Source organism: Typha latifolia, chromosome 5 (assembly GCF_019914945.1).
Source record: "Typha latifolia isolate L0001 chromosome 5, TyphaL0001v2, whole genome shotgun sequence".
Classification (NCBI taxonomy): Eukaryota; Viridiplantae; Streptophyta; class Magnoliopsida; order Poales; family Typhaceae; genus Typha; species Typha latifolia.
Genome location: NC_133090.1, coordinates 6112700 through 6137099, shown reverse-complemented (window position 1 = coordinate 6137099; position 24400 = coordinate 6112700). Strand labels below are relative to the sequence as shown.

The 24400-nt window shown below is 34.5% G+C and overlaps 2 protein-coding genes across 6 annotated transcripts; one reads left to right on the top strand and one right to left on the bottom strand.

Moving 5' to 3' along the window:
- The first annotated feature begins 4782 nt into the window (after positions 1-4782).
- On the top strand, positions 4783-11983 carry LOC140788880 (uncharacterized). Of its 5 annotated transcripts, none has more exons than XR_012109110.1 (10): positions 4783-5076; positions 5153-6071; positions 6197-6261; positions 6390-6442; positions 9474-9586; positions 9745-9817; positions 9901-10081; positions 11324-11507; positions 11619-11689; positions 11784-11983. XR_012109110.1 is itself a non-coding variant. In XM_073138368.1 (8 exons), the coding sequence occupies exons 1-8, from the start codon at positions 4878-4880 to the stop codon at positions 11407-11409; spliced, it is 1689 nt and encodes a 562-aa protein (XP_072994469.1). In that variant the 5' UTR covers positions 4783-4877; the 3' UTR covers positions 11410-11983. The 5 variants fall into 5 exon arrangements, 1 of the variants encoding a protein (XP_072994469.1); XR_012109112.1 differs by having other exon boundaries at positions 11595-11689; XR_012109109.1 differs by having other exon boundaries at positions 11619-11983.
- A 6392-nt stretch (positions 11984-18375) lies between these two features.
- Positions 18376-23713, bottom strand: LOC140788483 (zinc finger CCCH domain-containing protein 17-like). Its single transcript, XM_073137742.1, has 10 exons — positions 23689-23713; positions 23140-23591; positions 22961-23056; positions 22792-22881; positions 22573-22674; positions 22271-22417; positions 20095-20214; positions 19961-20020; positions 18734-18831; positions 18376-18658 (listed from the first exon to the last, which is right to left on the bottom strand). The coding sequence occupies exons 1-10, from the start codon at positions 23711-23713 to the stop codon at positions 18532-18534; spliced, it is 1317 nt and encodes a 438-aa protein (XP_072993843.1). The 3' UTR covers positions 18376-18531.
- Between the last annotated feature and the right edge of the window lie 687 nt (positions 23714-24400).

Here is a 24400-nt window from a genome sequence, read left to right as displayed (position 1 = left end):
TTGAATTGGTTTGCGATCTAGTCCGGATCTCTCACCCAAGCTCCTTCATCATTAATAATCTCGGTGATCCTATTACGGCAGTTTTGGATCAAGGCAACAACATGAAAATAGCTGGTATTCCTATCACCGTTCTGTACCCATTGTTGACGGGATCTTTAGAGCCACTTCACGCTCACCTATCGGTTTAATACATTTTTAAGATTATATAAGCTATGAAGCTAACCTAGCTTGGTCTCATCCAAGTCTTCATGCACGTCCAACGTCCCCAGATCCTTGATATCTTGCTTAATAAGCTTGAGCCACCTCTCAATATTCCCAACAATCTTTTTGCTCCAAGTATTCAACGCTCTTTAGGTATTTGCCAATTTATGTGCAAGTGCATACATTGGAGAACATTACACCTTTTGTCCCACCCCTTCACAATTGTGATCTTGCACTCGTACTCCATCTAGGGGCTTTCAAATTGGAAAGGCTTCTCTCCGATGTTGGTGTCTTCGTTGGACAAAAACAACATCGATGCGTGATCTAATGTTAATCTATCAAGGTGAACCACCCTACAAAGTTGAAATTGCTCGAGCCAACTAGGGTTAGATAGGACCTGGTCAAGTCGCACCTATATCCTCTCCCTCCCTGGTCAGTTATTACACCACGTAAAAGGTAACCCTTCGAAATCAAGATCACATATGCCTGCTTCATCGACAAAAGCCTTGAAATTTTTGGCCTTTAGTCCCATAACCACTATATTAGTAGCTTGTTTGTCTTCCGAGGATAGGACAACATTGAAGTTGCCAACTATCATCCAAGGAGTGTTGTTTGGTGAAGTAGCAAGCAACTCTATCCATAAACTCTTTAGCTCCTCTAAATGATTACTAGCCTAAACAAAAGTCATCATCCATGCAAGCCCCTTTGGCGGGTAAACAACTACATGAACTATAAAGCATTAAACATCTACCACGTCCACCCATCCTACCATGGGCTTCCATAGGATAATAATTCCACCCAAAGCCCCAACTACTAGAATTTAAAAGTGAGTCAATGCAATGTTTTTATTTTTATTCAATTTGTATGGGTTTCCACCAAGCAAATAAAGTCCAGTGTATGCTCCCTCTCAAGGTCCTGACACCGATCCAATATCTCTTTTTTTAGGGAACCCCTGCAATTCCATATAATGGATTTTATCATTATACTGGACTCAACTCGACTAATAGAGGGAGGTCTTGCTCTCCAAACAACATTATACTAGACTCAACTTGACTAGTCCAACCAGCTCTGGGTTGGTTCACAACAACCCTGACTCGACTAGACCAACCAGCTCGAGATTGGTTCATAATAGTTTCATTTATGCTTATTTGTGCGTTAGAATATCATGTCACTTGCACACATGTACGATCATAAAAGGGAGTGATGGGCCTATGACTAAGGTCCTTAGTCTATGATGGGTAATATCATGTGATAGTGATAGTGATGGGTTTATGACTAAGGTCCTTTATCTATAGTGAGTAATATTTGATATGAGCGTATAATGTTGCTTATGATTGTGACTCTATGCAAGCCTAAAATAGAGGATTTGATAATTTGAGTGATACATGGACATATGATAGTCAAGGTATATGAATGTATTATTGTGATCGTGGTTGACATATATATATCATATTGCATTATTTTATGCTATTTTTAAACTGTAGAGATGTATACTTGTTGGACCTTATGTTTACCATCTTTTGGTGGAAATATTTTCAGATTAGTTAACAATCCCGAGTTTAGAAAGAAGCTGGCTATGATTATTTATAATTTATTTATTTATTTGTAAAAAAATTAAATAGATTGTAGCCCCTAGGTGAGTATTTGTATTAGTTCTATTTATAGATATGTATTTTATGGCATAATGTGGCTTAAGTTTTGTTGGGTTTTTTTTTATTTGAGTTATTTGTAGAATTATTAGGTTTTTATCTTGTATATGTGTAGAAATATTGACCAATAAGTTATGTGAAAATCTTGTGAATTCTACCCACACGAGGGGCATAGAAATTTGGTAGCAGGTGTTACAATTATAGTTGAAGTCTAAGTTTCCTAACCAATGCAAATCTCTCTAGATGACTATGAAATTGATTTGAAGTGTCTATTTCTTATAACAACCTTATTTTTTTTTGTCGAAATCTGTTATGGTAATATTTTGGCAATGTATGTTTCTTACTATTATTTTGCTAATTTATATAATTATTTCAAAAAAAAGAAATAAAAGGATGTATTTGGGTAAGCTATCATTCTTATTCGTAAAACCATCACTAAGGATAACACATTAATTTCGTATTACATAATTAACATGTGATTTAAATACATAATACATTATAATTTAAATGTGTTGTAAAATAATATTGTTAAATTATAGCATATTACATATATATATCACGAATTTTATAGATTAACCACATAGTGCGTTCCAATTGGCATATGTATATTAGTTTAATTACAATGAATCATGTAAATAAATTTCATATATTAGGGACAAAATACGTCCAACTCGACGTATATGCATTAATTTAATTACAATGTATTACGTAATTTAATTATATATTTGATATATTAAGTACAAGGTGCATTCCATTCATATTAACCAATTTTTTTATTAATTAAAAAAAGTATTTCTATATTAGATCAATTTAGAGGTAGAATTCTATGCATCAGCAACCTATTGGTTTACATCTTTCAAATCATGGTTGTATTAACTTGAATTATTTGGAGGCAGAAGGCTTGTCTCATCTCAATCATCCTACTGCTCAACCTTTGACCTAATTGAACATTACATATTTAATGGTAAAATTAATTCTCTTATACATAATCTTCGTAATGTTGCCACAATAAATAACATTATAATACTAATGACAAACTTGATAAGAATTTTTATAAAGAGTTCTCTTTCTTTAATTCTATTAATCTATTTCGAACTAATTAAGATGAAAGTGTCGATAAACTTAAGCATCCAATCTTACGGGTAACATGGGCAGAATAAAAGTCATCCGCTTGTAAATATGTTTGTCTCAACTAATATTGAATGTCAACTTACTTTAAACATATCCATGACAACGAATGTTGAACCTAAGGTCAATATTGATGATTATGTAGAATTTTATGTATAATATATAAAAACTTCTAAAGATAAAGTGCCACAATTTATTATCTCAGATGATCTTTCTTAGGAGATATCTTCTTAAATTTATCAGAGTTTGAAAAAGCACTAAAGTTTTTTTTCCATCAAATGTAGATTTGAACTAAAGACTATTAAAACTAATCCTAGAAGATTATTGTCCGGTACAATTTAAAGAAATGTTTATAGAAGAAGTTGAGGTATTTCTTGTCTTTTTTATGGCATAAGAATGATGTTCATATTATTTATCCCAGATTCTAAACAACTAGAGGAGAAGAAACTAATGATTATATAGAAGATCGCTGGTTTTAATTGAAGCAAATGTTAACATGAGAAGCCTTAATTTGATCAAAAAATTGCTCAAGATGACAACTAAAATGCTTGTTGTAGAATTGAAATTGAAGTAAAAATACCCAAAATGCTGAATATAAAACTCTTAAAAATAGAAATAAAATAACCCAAAAAAGCAAGCACATCCACTCAAGCTCTTAAACCCCTCTATTTATATACTTCTAGGATTAAATGGATATAGATATAGATTAGAGATGAATTGGATCCTAAACGAATACGAACCAGATCTTAAAACATATTCAGATATATATTGGATATTGACTGAACTTAAAGCAAATAAATAAATAAAGAAAGAACACAATCTAGATCAATTCAAAATTGAGTGAATATAAAATATCCAAAGTTTGAGGATTTATAAAATTTGAGGATATGCAATGTACTAATAAATTTATTTATTATATTCGTTTACCAACTTGAATCTATAATTAATAGTGGAATGTGGATTACAGAAGATGAAAGAGCTAATCTAATTAGGAGAATTTAGAAATTTAATGATCTATTAAATATTTGAATCCGAATTCAAATTTGAATTTAAATTTGTATCCAAATCCATATATGCTTGTATTAGAATTCATATCTGAGTGAAACTATATAAAATTTATATTTGGATTCGAATCCGATTGTTTTTAAGGGTATTTTATAAGTCATACCCTACATTTTACCTATTTTGTGATTTATATCTTATTTTTCTCTATAATTCTCGTTTAACACCCTAATGTTATTTTGACTAACTAATATAGACCAAATTATTAAAATACCCTCACCACTATTTTTTCTCTTTTTTACCTCTCCTCTAAAGAAAGCATGAGTAATTTATGTATTTATAAATTATTTTATATATTATAATAGAATATATTTTTGGGTACTGTTTAAATTAATAGACGATATTAAATGAGAATTATAAGAAAAAAGTAGGATCATATTACAAAAACCTCAAATTACTAAAATACTATTTTTTCTCCACACAAGGGTAATTTAGGTATTTATAAATTATTTTATATATTATAACAGAATATTTCTTTGCTAGTACTGTTCAAATTAATAGAGGGTGTTAAATGAAAATAATAAGAAAAAAATAGGAGTCAGATTATAAAAAATAATCACAAAATAGATAAAATATTGGGTGTGATACATAAACTTCTTTTTTTTTTTTTTTGAAATTGAAAACATAAATAAACTTCTTTGTTTTAAAAGAATTCTCATCTGTATCCATATCCTATCCTATGCTTTTTGGATACTATTCGGGTCGGATGGGATATTATCCGACCCGTTTACACCCCACCGCCACCCCCCTCCCCCAGCCACACGGTAACTGTGGGGTTTTCATACCGGAGAGCTCCTTGATCAAATTAGGTCTTCTTCCTCCGCCTCCGTCACGTTAATGGCCTCCACCGGCGCTTCCCTCAAAGAGTACCTGAAGCGATACCAATCCGGCGCCGAGGACCCGAACAAGGCGAAGAAGAAGAAGAGGAAGAAGGAGAAGCCCAAATCCGATTCTACGGGAGGCGTCCTCGTCGTCGACGAAGATCCCGTGTGGCAAAAACCCGTCCAGATCGAGGAAGAGGAATCTGATTCCGCTGGTAATTCTAAAATCCTAACCCTAGTTCAATGCTTATCCAATCCATTTCGTTGATTTCTGGATCATTTTGTGTGTAGGGGAGGAATTACCCCAGGTTAATGAGGATATAGAGGTCAAGCGCATGAAGAGGCTCGAAGCCATCCGTGCTCGGAAGCCCTATCACTCCATCGCTGACGACGGAAGTGGTTGGGTGCCAATTTCGGAGCCGGCGAAGCCTTCGGATGCGGCAGCGGGGCCTTATCCGTCCCCGCCGCGGCAGCAACGCGCCCGCGTTCGGTACGACACGCCATCTCCAGAGCTTGAGCGGGAGCCGTCGGACGCTGAAAGAGGCGACCTTTCTCCGCCACGGCAGCCCCGGAGGCGCCTTGACACGCCTTCACCGGAGCGTGGAGGGAAGGGAGCTAATTTGGGTGACGATGAAGTGGATGATATGTCCCCTCCTCGGAAGTCTCACAAGCGCATCAGAATTAGGTCGAAAGAAGACCTCTCTCCTCCCCGTCATGTAGATGGTCGTCATAAATCGGAGGAGCCTGCTGACCTTTCTCCTCCAAGGAGAAGTCGTGCTCGGCATTCGCTTGAAGATGAAAGACCAGGTCGGTCTTCTGCTGTTGGCCTTTCTCCTCCTAGGAGAAGTCGAGCTCGTCCATCTCTTGAGGATGAAAGACCAGGTCGATCTTCGACTGCTGATCTTTCTCCTCCGAGGAGAAATCGTGCTCATCATTCGCCTGATGGAAAACTAGGTCGGCCTTCTGCTGGTGACCTTTCTCCCCCTAGGAGAAGTCAAAAGGGCTTGTCGGATGATCTCTCTCCACCGCGTCGGCCTCATCGCAATTCGACAGAGATAACGAATCCCCAGATTTCCTCCAAGGACCTTTCTCCTCCGAGAAAAGGGAGAAAGGAGGCAGATTTGGTCAAGGGGGCACTGAGGTCAGGACTATTTTCAGCTCAAGAAATCAAGGAAGAGATAAATAAGAAGAAAAAGCAGGAGAAATCTAGGTGATTTAAATAAGCCTTATTTGAGGTGCTCTCTTTTCATAAGTTGCTCAGTCCTTGCTTTATATCTTACAAACTATCCGTCTTATCTTGAAGAATTAATTTTTGGTACTTTCTTGTTCATGTAGATTTGCTGCCATGGATCCGTCCATGACTGGGAAAGGTGCCGAGCCAGTATTTAGGGATAAGGAAGGTCTGATTATTTTGCTTTGAAATTTGTTTAGTGTTCTTGTTGTAGCTTCTAATGCTTTACTACTACATGTTGGATTTGAATTTAGAATTTCCTTTTCATGCAATTTGTTGGGTTGATTGTTCTTGCAGGAAAACGCATATCAAAGGAGGAGATAACAAAAGAAAAAGAAGAGAAACCAAAGGTAGATTTTGTTTCCATGTCATCATTCTGAAAACCATTAGATTTCTCTCTATTTATTTTGTCTACCTGTGTTTGTGTTCCTTAGTCATATTCCTCTTTGGATGTTTTCTGTACAGATAGTGGGTGCTAGCAGTGCTAGCTTGATTTTTTCTAACTTTTGGCATACAAGATTTAGAAGTCTATTCTAATAAACAATGTCACAACAAGCACTTTGTGATTCTGTTGTGGTGAAAGGTATTATGACGCTCACTTACTTCTATTGGTTAGTGCCTTATGGTGGCCAAAAACTTAGGAAGCCTCACCGTACCTGTATCAGATAGGATACTAGATACACGTATCGCATAATTTTTTAAAGTATCTGAATTTTTAAAAATAAAATTAATATTGCAGATAATTCCTTTGAGATTCCTATCAATAAGAGTCAAATCTAAGGAGACTGTTACCTTTCATTTCTTATTGGATTTAGAAAGTTTCTCTTAGTGAAAGAATTGAGTTAGCTCATTTATTTTATGATCTATATTAGGAAATTATGTTACAACAGTAGGAATGGTTGAAAAGAAATGCAATAACTAGACTAGAACTATATGTATAGGGATTTACAAAAAGGGTAGAAATTAAAAATAGATATCGAAGTAGATTCTCTATCCTTGCTTTCTCTTTCGGCCATCTCCAGCTCTCGATCTGTCGGGCCAATGATGAAGTTTACAGCACCTTGATACTGCATCTGGAATAGAGTAGACATGCCGAAATCTAGAATAACTAATTGGCCCAAAAGCTAGACCTAGAGCTTGTTTATTTTATATTTATCTTATATCTTAGGTAGTAATGTACTACGTAATATTAGTTCCAAGCTAAGTCAGTATGACCTCAAGCTATTCTCAAGTTGACCCTTACTAACTTGATTCAAGTTCAAGCTAAGCCAAGATATCTTTTGCTAATTCCAAGCAGGCTGAGTCCAACTAACCTTGCCTTAGCCAAGTCTATTTATACACCTAGCAGTCATTTAATTTGTCCCCCTATGGTGCAAACATGTATGTAAACCAAAATGGATGTTCCTAGAGATTCACAATGATTGTAATGCCCTTATGTTAGTTTGGTTGACAAAAGGGATAGTTGATGGAAAGGTTATCATGTGAGCAGCACGAGGAGTGCCAGTCAGATATTCACAACATGCCCCTGCTCCAAATGACATGAGTCAATTTGAGCAAATTGTTTAAGCTTTTATGGAATATTAACTAATTAGACCGAGGCCCCTAACTATTGTCTATATTTTATATAGATCCCCTTATTTATTTTGCAGCATATTGACCACTTTATCTATGTAAAACCTCTAAAGTACCCATTACGTTAATTGTTCATTTGATTTTCTTTGTTAAAAGATACCATGTGTCATGTGATCAATTTTAGACACTGTAGAGACTAATTTACCATTATTTAGTGAAAAATATTTTTCGTACTAATTTTTGGCCCAATTTTAGGGAGGATAAATATATTAACCAGAAATATTTTCATCACTAATAATAGGTAGAAATAGCTAATCATATGTGAGGAATTAAAAATAATCTTATTTGACTAGCCAATGATACTTAGTTATTGTAAGGTTACCAATAAAATTAATAAGTAATATATTTAACAAGCATGATAAATTCTAACTACAAACATAATATTAATTGCTAGAAACTGAAAACCTAGAAAAGAAATAGGAAAGTTATAGACTTATATCAACTACATAGCTTATAGTTATCAACTTATCTTATACATCTATGGTCACTTATGCCACATCTTTGGCTTGTGAATTGCTACATTTTAGCTTCATAAGATCAAGGTTTGAAAAATTGGGATCGGGATAGGGATCGGCATTCTGAAAAAAAAAATGTATTGGCCGGATTGGTCGCCTGGATCAGATTGGACTTTTAAATTACGTAAAATTCTAAATATTATTTAAAAATACAAAAAAACTTTTAAAAGTTTAGAATTTTTTTATCAAAAATAAGAAAATAAAGAAATAAAAACTATGATGCAATAAAAATTAAAAAGAAGAAGAAATTAGAAAGAGAGTAAGTGGAAGAAAATCAAACAAAAAAAAAGAAAAATTATGGCGTAGTGAAGAAGAAGATAGAAGAAATGAAAAAAAGCTAAGAGAGAAATGAAAAACTTAATTAAAAAACTATATACTAGAGTTTGTCGGAGCTAGATATCTCTGTAAGAGAAACAATGGTTATATGGTAAGAAGAGAAAAAGAAAGAAAGAAAGAGTGAGTAAGAGAGAGTAAGAAGATAGAGTGATCGGGTTCGGCCGATCCGGCGAACCATGCATGAGATGATTTCAGCTTGACTTGATGGTAATGAGGTCGAAGGTCACATATGCATGTAAAAAGTAAGAGTTTTTCATCATAAATCATTTCAGTTGTCATGGGCCTCATGGCTATGTGGCGTTAGAAAGATCTTCAACAAGGATCAAGAAGATGAAGACTAGTGGGCTTAGCTTGAAAATAGCATAATTGTTGGAGTTGAGAGTTTGGAAAGATATTTTCAAATCTTGACTAATATTCTAGCAGTCATTATTGTTATACCATGTTTTCTCTTTTATAATGCAGAAAATTAGGCTTCAGTGTTATAGTAATGCTTGGTTTGTTATCCTATTGCATTATATATTTCAGTATATTATATTTTTATGGATGTGTGACAGTTATTAGACATGTATAGACTTGCCTGATGGAAAGTGGATTTTGGTTTTAGTACTTTTATCTGATCTCTTAAGTAGAAAAAAAAAGAGTTGAGATCCTTCCCATTGGTGAGGACCAAGGCATAACATAGTGTCCACTATGGTGATCCCCCTAAATTCCTGGTTGTTACTTGGTTTGTTTTTATACTGAACAGGATTGATGTTGGTCATTCTTAAACTGAGTTTGTTGAATTCCTTATCCCTGCATATTATCCTATTTTTTTCATGCTTTCCCTGATGAATATCTGATGTAATACCTTCATCCTCTTACTGGATCCATGCTTACAACTTATGATTTGTTATTCTAGTTCCGTAGCCACGACAAGTTGGAGTGGGGTAAAGGCCTAGCACAGAAGAGAGAAGTTGAGGCTAAAGCACTGGAGCTAGAGCTTGAGAAGGATAAGCCTTTTGCACGAACAAGGTAAGCATGAAGAAAAGTGGATTCCTCTTTTTCCTTATTGTCCAACAAGAGGTGGGGCAGGGGTGTACAGTTTGTTAGCTAGAATTCCAAATGGGCTTATAATCATTTGAGATCTACCATGTCATGCATGTTATATATGTTCTTTTCTCTGTTTGCAGGGATGATCCCGATCTTGACAAAATGTTAAAGGAGAGGGTTAGATGGGGTGACCCTATGGCACATCTTGTCAAGGTACTGCATAAATTTTTTATAAGGAGAACAAATACTATTTTGGCATCAGTAGATTCACATGCTTGTTCATTTATCTGCTGCAGCGGAAGTCTTCAGAGCCTGTTTTAGAAGATTTAGGTGACAATGAGAAGATGAAAGACTCTGGCTTTATAATTCCTCAGACTATTCCAAGTCATAGCTGGCTAAAACGGGGAATAGATTGCCCTCCAAATCGATATGGTATAAGACCTGGCCGCCATTGGGATGGAGTAGATCGCAGTAGTGGTTCGTCCTGCTCACATGTTTTTGGCATATTCTTATCTCTGCTTATATTTTGTTTGAACTGATGACATATGCCATTATGCTGCTATAGCAAATCAAGTTCTTTGAATCATATGAAACTGAGCCTATAACCATCATTTAGTTCTATTTTTGCTTCCAGCTAACTGATTATCTCAATCCTGTGATATGATAGGAGCATGTGACATTGTACTGTTTTCTACTTTTTGAGCAAATACTTGTGGTTCACCATGACATGATCACTTGCCGTTCCCGATATACTGTCATTATTTTCATTTTCTTCCCTCTGATTTTTCTAGATTTCATGCTACATTTGGTCATTGTACATGCTGTTTGATATATTCTTATCTTTGGCTTTTTTTCTGTACTTTACCTTTGTCATCCGGTAGGTTGTATCATGACATCCAATGCTCATGGTGGATCTCTTTGCGTGCCTGAGAAATAACTTTCATGTTTGATACCATTAACATTTTCTGTGGTGTGTCAGGTGCTTTTTATTTATGTGATAAACTTCTTATGCATCTAGGTTATCACGACCCTGACCTAATCTGACTTCTATACTGTTGTTTAAAAATGTGCCACCCTCAGATGTGATACTCTATATTAGTCTATGCCAAGTCTTATTGCTTCTTTTCTTCCAGTTATTGGTCTTATTTTTTCTTTTGTCTATTATATATTGGTGATTATCATTATAATTATACTGAATTTGTTAGCTCAGATTCTTCCACCTTGTGCCTCTATCCGCAATGATCTACAACATGCTTCTAACTACAGAAGCACTTAGCTTGATTTCGAACATGTTCGCGAAAGTTTTTATTTATTTATTTATTATTTCAAGCAATATTCTGACTGCAAAATGTGGCATTTATCCTGGTGGCTTTGTTTAACAAACTGAAAAATCTAACAACTATATTAGTATTCATTTTCTTTGTATTTGTATCTTTCAGAATACTTATATTTTTAAGAGCAGCAAGTTTTTACTAGTAGATGCTTTGTGCAATGACTTAATGAAGTTTGTGATGAAAATGGTGGTTAGGTTCATAGTTTGCATGGACTGCAATTGTAGTTGCATTTATAGTCATACTTTTCTCTTTATGTACATTTTGAGCAGCAATGTGGTGAAGCAATTTTGGTTCTGTAGTTTTTATGCAAGTAAGTTTAATTGCCTAGTCTGAGAATTTTATGAGCATTCTTGACATATGATTGATGTTGCATCTTTTATTGCAGGATATGAGAAGGAAATGTTTAAGAGACAAAATGAGAAACGAGCAACAGAGCAAGAAGCCTATCTATGGTCTGTCTCTGACATGTGACATAACCAGATGCACAAGTTAACCAAATATCCTTGGACACCTGCAATGAAGACAGAATCTTCGACCAACTCCTGCCCTTATAGACGTTTTTCACAAAGGTTAAGATACAGTCTCCTGAGAAATTGTCTATTCTTAATCAGTGATATTTTGTTCCTCCTTTCATGAAATGCCCTTGTTAATCATAGATTTGCATTCTTTCACTCGTGAAGATTCTCTTGGTTTTCAAGAAGCAGAGGAATATGCAGCTTTACACCACTTTCTGCTGGAGCTACTAAACCTGGCAAGTTGCATTGCATTTGTAACTTGTTACTAAATTTAAGTTGCGATATTCACCAATTGTATAGTATCTTAATCTTGCTGTTAACTTGTTTCAGTGCTCCAGAATTGGATTTCTTGAATGCAGGTGTGATGATGGTGAAATTGTCGTTGTAGTAAAATCTTCATATTTTTCTGTTGGGAGGTTGATGCAACGTTTTTGAGAGGTCTGGGTCTAGCATAAAAAAATGTTTACCTTTACCAACAGGTTGATACATTTCGAAGGAATAGGTTACAATTGATTCCAAAGTTTACTGCAGTTGCAACATCTCGATCATATGCACCTCTCAACTTAAAACAAGTTGTCTACTGAAGATAAAACCTACGTTGTTTCCAGCATCTTCAGTAGAAGAGAAAGATCGTTTCGCATTGAGTATCACCAAACTGCATATTTACAGAGAAGATACTCAAGAAATCGTGAGACTAGTGGGCACTAAATATTCAATAAGAAGAAATATTAACAATAATTATTGCAGTCTATAATCACATTTTTACTGTATTAAGCATGGACCTTCCTAAATTTTCAAGACTCAACATATACATTTAGCTGCATCGTACCTTTTGTCATCTTCGAGGCCCCTCACATTGGAACTTCTCCATATACTCTCATTGTCAACTGCTTCGCTTCTAGAAACCCTCTTCAAGTTCTGTCATCCTTTCAAATGGAATGCTATGAAAATAAAGAGGGAGAAGATTCATAGAGAAATCAGTTGCAATGAACGTCTGGAAAGAGCTAAGCATGGGTAGGAAATCGAATTTGTTTTCTGTAGAAGACCAGAGAATCCTTTAGCCTGACATCTATGGGAATTACATGTTAGTCCACAAAAAATAAATTGTAAGCTATAAACAGTTCAAATGTGATGTATTACAATGCATATCCATCTACAGGACATTAATCTAAGCAGCCCACTTTTCACGAGACCCTATCAGCTAGAGAATTCAGCTCAAACACATCAACCAAGAATTGTAGGAGAGATATCTTCAATTATTTGGTAAACAACAAAACCATTTTTCATTCCTACAAGCTGAAATGCTCTTCATAAAAACAATGATATGAAGTTTTTTTTTTTTTTTTTATTATTTTTTTATCAAGAACATATTTAACAAAGAAGAACGGCTACTTACTTGACACAAGCTCTAAGGTTTGCATAATCCCCACAAAATTTCCATATAGAATGTCTCTCCTCTCCTTTCCAGACCCCACAAGCTTCCAATGACAAAGTTAGTAAAAGCTAAAATGGTGTGAGATATGAAATTATGCATATTGGCAGAGCCGAGGCGAGTTCTTCAAGAGCTGAAACCATTAGAACATGTAGAAAATGATATTTAGAATAAAGCTACGTCTTCCTACTTACGCAGATACGAATAAAGGTCTAGAAAGGGCCACCAGAGAAAATAATGGATCTGAAGTATGATTTCCTACCCTAAAAGCAATAAATCCCTGTTTAGAGTTCATTTGATTCAAGTAGGAGAGTTATTATCTAATAGTTTTATATGAACCAAAACAAAATGTAGCTGAATGACATAAATAAGGTAATTGTTCCTCTTGGTTGGCTACCAGCTTTTGTGAATATTAATTTGAGAAACAAATACTAGAAAAAAGAAGAAGCGAATGTTGAATAAAATATTACACGGCAATGCTCTGGCAGCAGGTCTAAGTTTTGTAATAAATTTAAACAGAAACAGGAAAGCATAAACACAATAATGTGATTGAATAGAAGTACATCTATCTACTGGAGAACTACTGTTAATACTTAAAGAAACTAATAACTAAAAAAGACAATCTTAAAGGTAGTAGTCAGTTTAGTAGCCATGTTATCTAAAAGAATTCCTTTGTAAAATTGTTTCATTGACATTAGTAGTGGCTAGTCCAAAATTCAAAAACTGTGGCATGTGAAATAGTTTTATGAGTTGCCAAGCGGTACCTTATGAGTTCGGAGAATGCTAAGATTAAAAACAAGAGGAAGCAACGGTTTCAAACATTTCCAGTTAGGAAGGAGTAACTTAAGTTTCAATTCCAAAACGAATGTTGATTTCTTTCCATGAGGAAGTAACCTTCAAACATGAGGACATGAGTATTAAGCTGATGTGAACCGGATCATATCGGATCATATCATGAAGACATGGATCAAATCTATTTATCATTTAGTTGATTATGCTTATCCATTATGTAAACTCTTAAGACAAGTCTAGTTATGTCAGATAAGTCACTAAGGCAAGTCAAATTAAGTTATGTAAATCACTAAGATAAATCTAATTATGTCATGTAAACTTATAAGGCAAACTCTAATTTGAGTCGTATTAGTCTTTATGGCTAATCCTAGTATGACTCATTACACTTGACCTCAATATATAGAGGGTTGGGCTCCTTTTTTTAGGAATCCAAACATCTAAGCAATGAAAAATTATTTTTGTTTAGTCAATTTATTATTATCGCATTTACTGTTTTTATCATAACTATTAGATCGTCTTTATCTTCATAGGAGTAAATCTTAACCGTAGAACTCTTCCAAGCTTTGAATCCCTAGTCACCACTTCTGTCATAAGTCACCCTATCTTACGGCCATCTACCATCACCTTTGGCCATCCATCACTTTTCGATGACCGCCACAACATCGGAAATGTTCACTTGTGTCCCATTATGATATTCCTCTACTTTTTTTATTTTTAACTTTTTATCCCAACCTCTAATTCACGTAAAATAAAGTCATTAGAACTCTAACTTCCAATTCTACCATCACAAAAAAATTTATAATTTTCTTACATCTAGAGAGATCGAAATCTAGTTTAGAACATAAGCATATCTCCTTAAGAAGGTATCCAAAAATATAATATTATAGCTTCTATTATATTTCAGTTCTCTCTTGTGATCAGAGAATTACAAAGAATAGTGGTGAATTTCTAAACTGCAAATTACAAACTAAAAATCTTAAGTTAAATAGAGTTAAATAGAGGAAAGTGTTAGGAAATAGCCTAAGATCAACATACTTACTTTTCTATCTTTGTGCAAATAGAATAAGATCATAATCAAATTTAGGCAATCAACTCACAATAAAATATAAACAATTTATATGGAAAACCCTCCAATGTGAGGAAAAAAAAACCATGAGATATAAGTCCATCTCAAGTCTTCTACTATAATCAATAATAATGTGCACACAAAATTCTTCTCAAGGCAAAGTTAGAAGATCACTAACATCTAGAATCACTCCCTTCGATCCCAGCTAAAGAAAAACAAATAACAAGAGAACTAATGATTCACAAGAGAAAAAAGATAGAGGGAGGGAGAGCAACATCCTTTGAGGAGGGCATTCTTCAGCATCTCTCTTGTCCAGTCGCCTGTTATGATAGATATATGTTGTTGGAGATAGTCTTTAGATGCGCTAGGTAACCTCCACCATGCGAGAGGACCAAGAAGAGAATTGATGAGGCACTCGACATCTATTTTCATTGTTCAACTATTTAATAACACGAAAAAACCAAAAGCTTCATAAGTAAACTCTTATCTTTATTTCTCAAAATCTCTATTTTTTTTTTCTATAATCTGTCTTCGTTAGAATGAAACTCTCCCTTTTCTATCTCTTTTTTTTTACTGATTCTGCACTCGTGAGGTGGGATACCAAACCCAATAAAATCATTCCCTCTCACCTTGTGTGAGAGCTATACCAAGCCTATTTTGACTAAGCAAACTTTATGATTTTGTTTGGATAAATATTTTATTATTATATTCAAACTATTCTCGTTGATATGGATTTTCTCAAGATACGATAAGTTTTTTTAGAACATTTTAATATTAAATGCAATAATACATCACATCAATGTACTTTAACTTAGAGTTAAGACTAAAATTTTTGAAATGAATGACACCCAATTATCACAAAAAAGTGTATACCTATTTTGCTTTTAAGTTTAATTCTTGAAGAATTATTTTCATCCACAATAAATTTTTGTATCTCTTTGTCGCTATAATATTCAGCCTCTATACTAGACGAAGTAACATACTTTTGCAGATTAGATTGCCGGCAACATACTTTTGCAGCTTACCGAGAGATAACTCCCTTTGCAAAAATCCTCATGTAGTCTAATATAGACTTCCTAGTATCAAAATCATTAGGTATGCAAGCATATGTGAAGCCCTCTAATTGAGGTTTACCATTTCCAATATATAAGCAAACTTTAGAACCACTGAGATATCTAATGATCCATTTCACTGTAGCCCAATATTTTTTGCTAGGTTTTAAAATATTTTTTGCCATGAGAGAATCCAACTTTTCATACCATTACTTTGGTGATTGTTAAAACACATATAAGTTATTATTCCACGCTTGTAAATAAGATGCTCCTAACCTTTTGCTTTGGACTCTTCAAGTTATTCCATATAAATTGCTTCATTTAACTCTCCATGTAAGAATGCCATCTTTAAATCAAGCTGCCCAATCTCAAGAATCATGCTAGAAGTAATCCAGAGAGATGACATATTTATAACTGTAGCAAAAGATTTTATCAAAATTTGTGCCTTTGTTTTTTTTTTACCAAAACCTTTGACAACTAATCTTGCTTTTACCATTCTCATTTATCTTTATTTTATAGATCCATTTTTTTAAGGTGCTCTCTTAGTATTAGGTAGGTTCACCAAATATGTGATTTTCATGCGAGGATTTCATCTCTTCTTGCATAGTTTAGAATTACCTATCTTTCTTCTTTTGTTTTTGCATTTCTTGAAAGCATTCTAACTCCATTCATCTATAAGAACATAATCTAAAATAGGATACTAGGATAATTTTTTATGGTGTCTAAAAAATATCCTGACTTGTGATTCTATCACCCCATGTTGAGCAGATTGTTGTTCCTCATGTTTAATAGATTCAGTATGCTCATCATCCCTTGTAGAAGTTTTATCTTCACTTGTGTCACTATAATCATAATCCTCTTATAGCCCTCCCTCATTATCATCATCCATCATAGGTGGGCGGAGGGATTAGATCTAGAGAATATGTTGAATGTTGTCTTCCTAAGATCTCCAATTGTTTAAATTTTAAAGAAGATAACAATTCTGCTTCTGATAACCCTTCTTATCTTTTGGATTCCATAAATTATATCCAAATTTTTTATGATCATAAGTTAAGAAAATACATTCTTTGGATTTTCCATCAAGTAGAACTCTCATCCCTTGGGAATGTGCACATATGTCCTACATCCAAATTATTTTAAATGATTGATGCTATAATCTCTACTATATTTTTAAAATGGCCCTTGTAATCACTACCATTATCTGCTTGGATGCACTTCAGTTGCCTAAAGCATTATTCTGCAAGGACCTATCGTTATAGTCTTTCATACTAACTGATGCAAAACTCTTTCCCTCTCCAAGCTTAGAATGGATTTAAAATTATATGAAAGTAAATTTATCTACCAAAAAGCCCTACAACATGTACTTGAAAATCATCTAATAGGTGAAAAGATAAAAACCAATTCTGAGAAACTTATCCACCAAGAAGCCTTGCAGCATGTACATGGACCAAAAAACTATCTATAGTTTCTTCGGATGTCGGAACATAAACTCGCATTAAGAATCTACCCAACACCTCCTTTTATTCACAATAAACTTAGAAACATTGTCCTAAGATAGAATATTTTATATAATATTTTATTGGGAATGACTAAATCATCTCACTTAAGTTTTATTCTTGCATGAGATTTCTTACAACACTCTTTCGTTATTATTTTAAAAAAGAGAGTTGCATTCTAGAATAAGAAAAAGTTAATTCCTAAAATAAATGAGGCTTAAAACTTAAAAACATCGCCTTAAGATAAAACATCTTAGTGGGAATGATCATATCATCTCGATCATTGGGTTCTATCTTATCTGAAATGCAAACTTGAAAATTTATTCTTGTATGATATTTCTTACAACGCTCCTCGCTTTATTAAAACCAATAAAATTATCTTATTTTTCAAATCTCACACACATACAGACACTATATATATATATATACACACATACACACACGAAGCATTTGGGATGAACAATTATATAAAAAGATGACAAAGAATGGGTAAAGATTAAAAAATAATAAACGAAGTGTGAGAAAACAAAGAGAAGAAACATGACGAGGAAGAAGTCTAGGTAGGAAGAAGGAAGATAACTATAGGTAGAATCACAAATCCACTACCTACCTAGTAAAATTATATGAAGAAAAAAAAAACTAAAAGTATAGACCACCATGCACCTATTTACACAACCATAATGTGGAAAATCTAAACTAGATAAGTGATAGAACCTAACAAAAATTTATAAAGTTTATTGTTTGATATTTTGAACAATAATAACAAAACAAACCCAGCTTTGACAATCAAGAACCCCATGTGAGACAACATAAAAGTGCAGGAAGAAACTTCAAACAACTCCAAGTAGCCAATATAGGCGCAAAACTAAAACTATCAGCAACTAGTGGATGTAAAACTAATAGTATAATATATAGATTTAAATCCAAGTCATCAACAATTTCAAAAAAGACTTCCCTAAATAGTGGATGCTTATGATTAATCTTTCTACCACACATTTATTAAACTTTCTTGTGTGCATGTCCATAAGTATAAGGATAAATTATCTGGTTAAAAAAAAAATAAAGGCTCATGGTTACGTAAATATTCACGTCAACAAGAAAATCTCTACACTTTTTTATTAAGAAAAAATATATACAAATATATATTTATATATATACATCATCTATATGATATAATATCCTTAGGTTACAACAAAAGACTAGATGTACATAGACAACAATAAATCAAGAAGTTGATTTCTCATTTGCTCAACCACTTCCAGACTTTAAGATCGCCAGTTCCATCTCCTGTGAAGAAGAGACCACTAGGACCAATCTGTATGGCTCTCACTTCTTCCTTGGAGAAAATCCTGCCTCTGTCCTTAAAACTGAAAATCACACGAAATATTTGTCAAGCTGACAAAAATAATTATTATTCTCATATACAATGGAAAGATACTTACGATGGTAGGTCATAAGCATGGATGCTATTATCGTTGCATGAGCATAGTAAGACTGGTCTGCCTTGGTTATCGTACACCCCACGTAATGCAAGCACTCCCTACAACAATGTAGTATACAAAAATAATCAGTTGAAATACATCTACCATAAAATTCTACTAGCACTTAAAAGAGCATTACAGAAATGCTAACAAGTGAGTAGCACATCTTATAGTTGCATAGAATAAGGTTACATCAATACGGAGGCACAAGTCACATTTAAACACAGCTTATAGTGATAATGCAAGGATAAGCAACAAGTACATTTTCCTCTTTTGCAATTTTTAATTATACTCCTAGAGCTCTTAAATTTGTTAGGGCAAAGCAAATACAAAGCATTTTTTCTAACTAAAATTATAGTTGAACTTGTCTAAGAAACAAAACTAATCTAATATAGATCATGAAAATTACAAAGTGATCGGGGATATGAGATACAAGAAAAAATATATATAATGTGAATATTTTCATAAAGGCACCTGGGCAAGGTTTGAAGACCCAATAAATATTACATGCAATGAGCAATCTATATATCAAGCCGGATGTAGTGCTAAACATTAATGTGGATTTGTGAGCTCCTGTTCTCATATCCAAAATTCAGTTACTATTATTAAATCAAAATGAGGTCAACTAGGTACTCAGTTCAAAAATATGACCGGTAGTTGAGGAATCTAAGAATATGATGAAACAACTGGAATGCATCCATTTAATCTAATTAGATAGAAAGTAAATTAAAGGTTTATACAGCGGGATTCCTATGGGTCCTGCCACCTGCCTCCTATCTAAAGATATCGTCTTTTCTTTACAAGTTGCAGGAAATTTTGAACAATTCAATGTTACAACTAGCACGAGCGATGCAGTTTGGATTAATTAAAGGTATGTTTACCGGCTATTAGAATCAAATAATAGTGCACTGATGTAAAATTGAACTTTCAACTTTTGAGTGCCCATAGTTTCCTAAATCTTCTAATTTTAGCTTGTCACTAGTACGCAGCAATAAATGCTTGACCACACACCCAAGGAACTGTTGAATTCTCCACTCCTCACCCAAAATAGTTTCATGTCTATATTCTACAAAAACAGTAGACATAAACAGATTGAAAAAGGAAGCATATAGTTTTAAACAACACACTGAAATGCAAGAAGTGCAAGCTATTCAAAAAATATATGATATAGAAATATGCAGGACTTACATGTTCTTCTGTATGAGTATGTGTTACTTCTAGGACCTCAGTTTCTGTAGCACGCCAAGCCTGTAATCAAACAAGCATTCAAAATGAAAAACCAAAGTATGTGTAAAATTTACTTTGCCATGGAGATCTCTAACCTTTACTGTTTGGTCCAATGAACAAGAAAGCAGAAAATCTTCCCAACATAATAGTGATGTAACAACTGATTGGTGGCCTGTAAAGGTGTTCGTACACTGCAAAGTTGCAACGTCCCAAACCTGAAAGGAATCCGAGAAAATAAACCAGCGCACTCAGATGGAATAAAATTTGAAACAATGGAAACTAAATGTGTATTCAAATCCACGTTTGATCTCAAAGAATCTCTTCAATAGAAAATAAAACCATAGCAACAAAAGAGGAAAAAATAACTCCTGTTTCGATTAGATGTGCAATGTTTCATTTGGAGGACAGGAGATCAATATGAAATCTGTAAGTGCATTGAGCAGACAAGACTTACAGAGAATACTGACTATACTTACTCAACACAAGTTGATAAAGAAAGAAAGCAACCGCACACTGTCACCAAATTTCGAGAAGATCACGCTAAACCTCAAGATGCATGAACCAACAAGTACATAAATGATCCTCTTGTTGTGCACATCACGAGAAAGATTCACATGGAGAAAACTTCATACCAGAATCTGGCAAAGGCATAAACATTAGTCAAACTTCAAAGTTGTTCAGCAAATAGCATATTTGCTTTTGCTCACTTTATACAGTTTTAATAAACCTGATAGTTCCCACAATTCATAAAAGTAAAAGCAATCCAATTTCCTTCATAACAATAGCGTATCAGAACAATCCATATAATAGCACCAAGAATTGCATTCAAACTACCAAGAGAAAATACAAAAGACTGTGAAATGACTCCTTTCAATTTTTACACATCTTCTGCATATAGGAATCAACTTAAATTTTATGCTTATAAATTTAATGACCATATACTTGTCAAAACCTTGACTTTAGCAAAGAAAAAAGCTAGATAAATCATCATAAACTTCATTCTACTAAAGTCAATCATCCCCTGCCATTAAGCTATCCAAATCTCAGAACAGAAGGATGCAATCTGGAATTTGTTTTCCTCTTCAAATATTAAGTTTGTTCTTTCTTCTAGCTTATCCCCTGTTTATATACTTCCTCCTGTCTTTTCATAGTGCTCCTAAGCCCTAAATAATTTCTGTTCGAAGATATGATTCACAAAAAGTTGCAAGAGTTTGTGGCTAGGCAGCTAGCTACTCTCTAGCTTTCGGCTATTCATACTCTATTGGAAATGACGATCGAAGATGACTCGATAAATTGCCATTTAATGGAGATAGATGCACATCTCCAATTCCCCTTAATTGCATGGACTTTGTCCCACTTGTTGGAAAGAATATGTAATATAGGATTTTAGATATTAGAATCGGCCGTCTCAAAAAAATGATACGTATTACGATATTGACCGTCCGTATCAACATATATTTTAAAATATAAAAAAATAAATTTTTTTGAAACTAATAATAATAAAAAATATATATATTATTTATATATAAAATCTAAAAAATAAAAATATTATTTTCTATCACTTATGAACTCTTATATAAATATTTTTCTCTCTAACTCCTCATTAGCTCCCTCTCCTACTAACTCTTCCACTAACTCTCCCTCTAACTCTCTCTCCCACTCTCTATCCCATCTTCTCCCTATCTCTATTCTCACTCTCCCTCTCTGAAAAAACAAACTTAGATCCCAACGCCTTCTCTCTCCTACTCTCCTAAGTGATAATTCTCCGGCATAATTTCAGCTTCCATCAACATACGACGAACTTCTCCAACATTACGACGAACTTCTCCAACATAGATCCGGCTCGGTCAACCTCTTCTCTCTCTTCTCTCTCTTACTCTCTTTCTCCCTTTCTTTTTTGCTATCTTCCCTCTCTTTGTTTCTTTCTCTTAGCTAATCTAGACCAGGATCGGCCGGCAGGAACTGAAAACCCTTACTTTAAAATGTTTATGAGTTATAAATCATAATAACTTTCGTAATATCTGAAAGGTGCTCATAGACGCACTTTATACGACGTGTCAATGAGTTAGAACAAGAAAAGAAAAACCATACATTTAATAAATTTATAAGCATTCACAAAAAATTATATTTAACATATTCTTACTAGAGGAATTAAACAGACAAAAAAAAAAATGAAACAGGTACTGACTATTCTTAGCAAGCAATTGCACGCCATTTACACCATGCAAAAACTGAACAGATCAAGGAATTTTCAAAAGTATATTAACTTACCCTAATGGTACCATCCATCGAACCAGAGTAGAGCTTCATCGCGCCCACAATTAGTGAGACTACTGGTTTTAGATGGCCATCAAGGGTAACAGCTAATTCAAAGCTTTTCCCATCTGCATTTGATTTCCAAGCTGAAATACTTCCATCCTGCAGCAATAAGATTTAGAAAAACATTCATTTAGATTTATGTGATCGTCATATGGAAAAACTATGAAGTAGGGAAGCAGAAACATGCATCACAAAGACTGGCAAGAGATCATGTACTCAACATTATTATTGGTAAGGAAATAGAAGTAGATCACCTGGGCTCCAGCAAAAAGTGTCTCGTTGCCGATCATTAAAGCATAGACCTGCCCTTTGGGTCCTTCAAGGCTTAAATCTAAGCCTGTTTGCAAGTTCCATGCCTGCAAGAGTCAAATGATGAAGTTAATAATAACCAAGCACACCAAATGGAACATTCTTGATATAATAACAATGAAACAGACAAATTCAGGACAAAATTAAAGTTATACTAGTCGTACCTTAACAGCATTGGGGATTCCAACAAAAACCCATGGGCCCTCAGTGATGAGGCAACCTACTTCACCTTCCATAGTAATGACTTGGGCACACTATTATCAAACACATAATTGTTGATGAACAGGTCAAACACAAAAAATCAATTGACTAAAAGTCCATGATCAAACCAACCTGCCCTGTCCGACAGTCCCATACTTTCACTGTCTTATCTTTGCTTCCTGAGAACATCATATTCGACCATGACGGCAATGCAATTCCCGTAACAGCCTGCACAATAGCACTTTCTCATCAGATGCCAAAACAATATCATACCAAATAAAGAAACCAAGATTGAGGTCCTCAGTATCTACCTGGCTGTGACCCTCAAGACGGGCCAAAAGGGAGAAGCCGTCGCTTATACTGTAGACATGCAGATTCCCGCAGCTCTCCCCATCAGTGCAACTCCCAGCGATGAAGCCTCGACATACAATGTCATTAGGCTCGCAACTTTCTCTTCTCTTTCTCTTGTATCCGCCTTTGGGAGGAGAGTTGGGGTTCTTTGTGTTGTTTCTTGGGTTCTCCCCCTTAAACGATTCTTCTTTGGGAGCCGGAGAGGATTTCTTGGTTTCCGGGTTCCTCTTCCACACGTTCTTGCGCTTCCTAAAGGAAGGCGTTGCCGCAGACGCATCGGTGGGTGGTTCCCCGTGAAGGAAAGCGCATCCTCGGCGAGTGCAGCGGCCGGACTTCCAGTAATAGCAAACCCTGGAGGCGGTGGTGCCGTTTGGCCTACGGAACCACTTCTTGTTCGCCGATCTCGGAGGTTCTACCCAACAAAATCGAAGAGAAGGAAAATCAAAACAAGAAGAAAGCACAACGAAATCAAGATCGAACCCCTAGAATAGAAAGATTTGGAAACAAACCTGAGAGCGCTGCCGTCATCGTCATCGTCTCCGATTTCCTTCGTAATGTCCAACGTCTTCGGGTTTAAACTTTAAATAAGTAGTAATGATCGCCAAAAACCGCCTTCAAAATGTCGGTGTGGTGGCGCCGTGGCGGGTTTGAAAACTCGCCTAGTCCTCTAAATAATTTCAAAAGGCACCTATTCCGACGAAAAACACTTACTTGGCAGCAATTATATTAGTTTGATGAGTAGTTTGAAAAAATATTATAGTAGTAATAATTTTTGCATCAAAACATGGTGAAATTGAGTTATACTAAATGGTTGAACACTAAGGTGATCGCATAATGGTAAAATATTTTTGTATCCATAATTATTTTTAATATAGATACAAATTAAAATGCTAATTAATTACCATACCCACTAAATATAGACACGGATAATAATATGATATATCCGCATTTAATTTTTGATTCTATAAGAATTTATTATATTACTAAGATTTATACCATAATTAACTAATATACATAAAAATGTAGATTTAAGATAAGAGGTAGAAATAGACTTTTAAGTGTCACCTAACTATATTAAATCTTGTGCTAGATCTTGTCTCTCTTATCTCGAATTTGGTTATAGTTGAAATCAATACTCTTAAAGAGAAAATGGATGAGAGTTGGAATGTGGTTTCATTCCATTCTATTTTCTAATTCTTGGATCACAATTAATGACCCTTT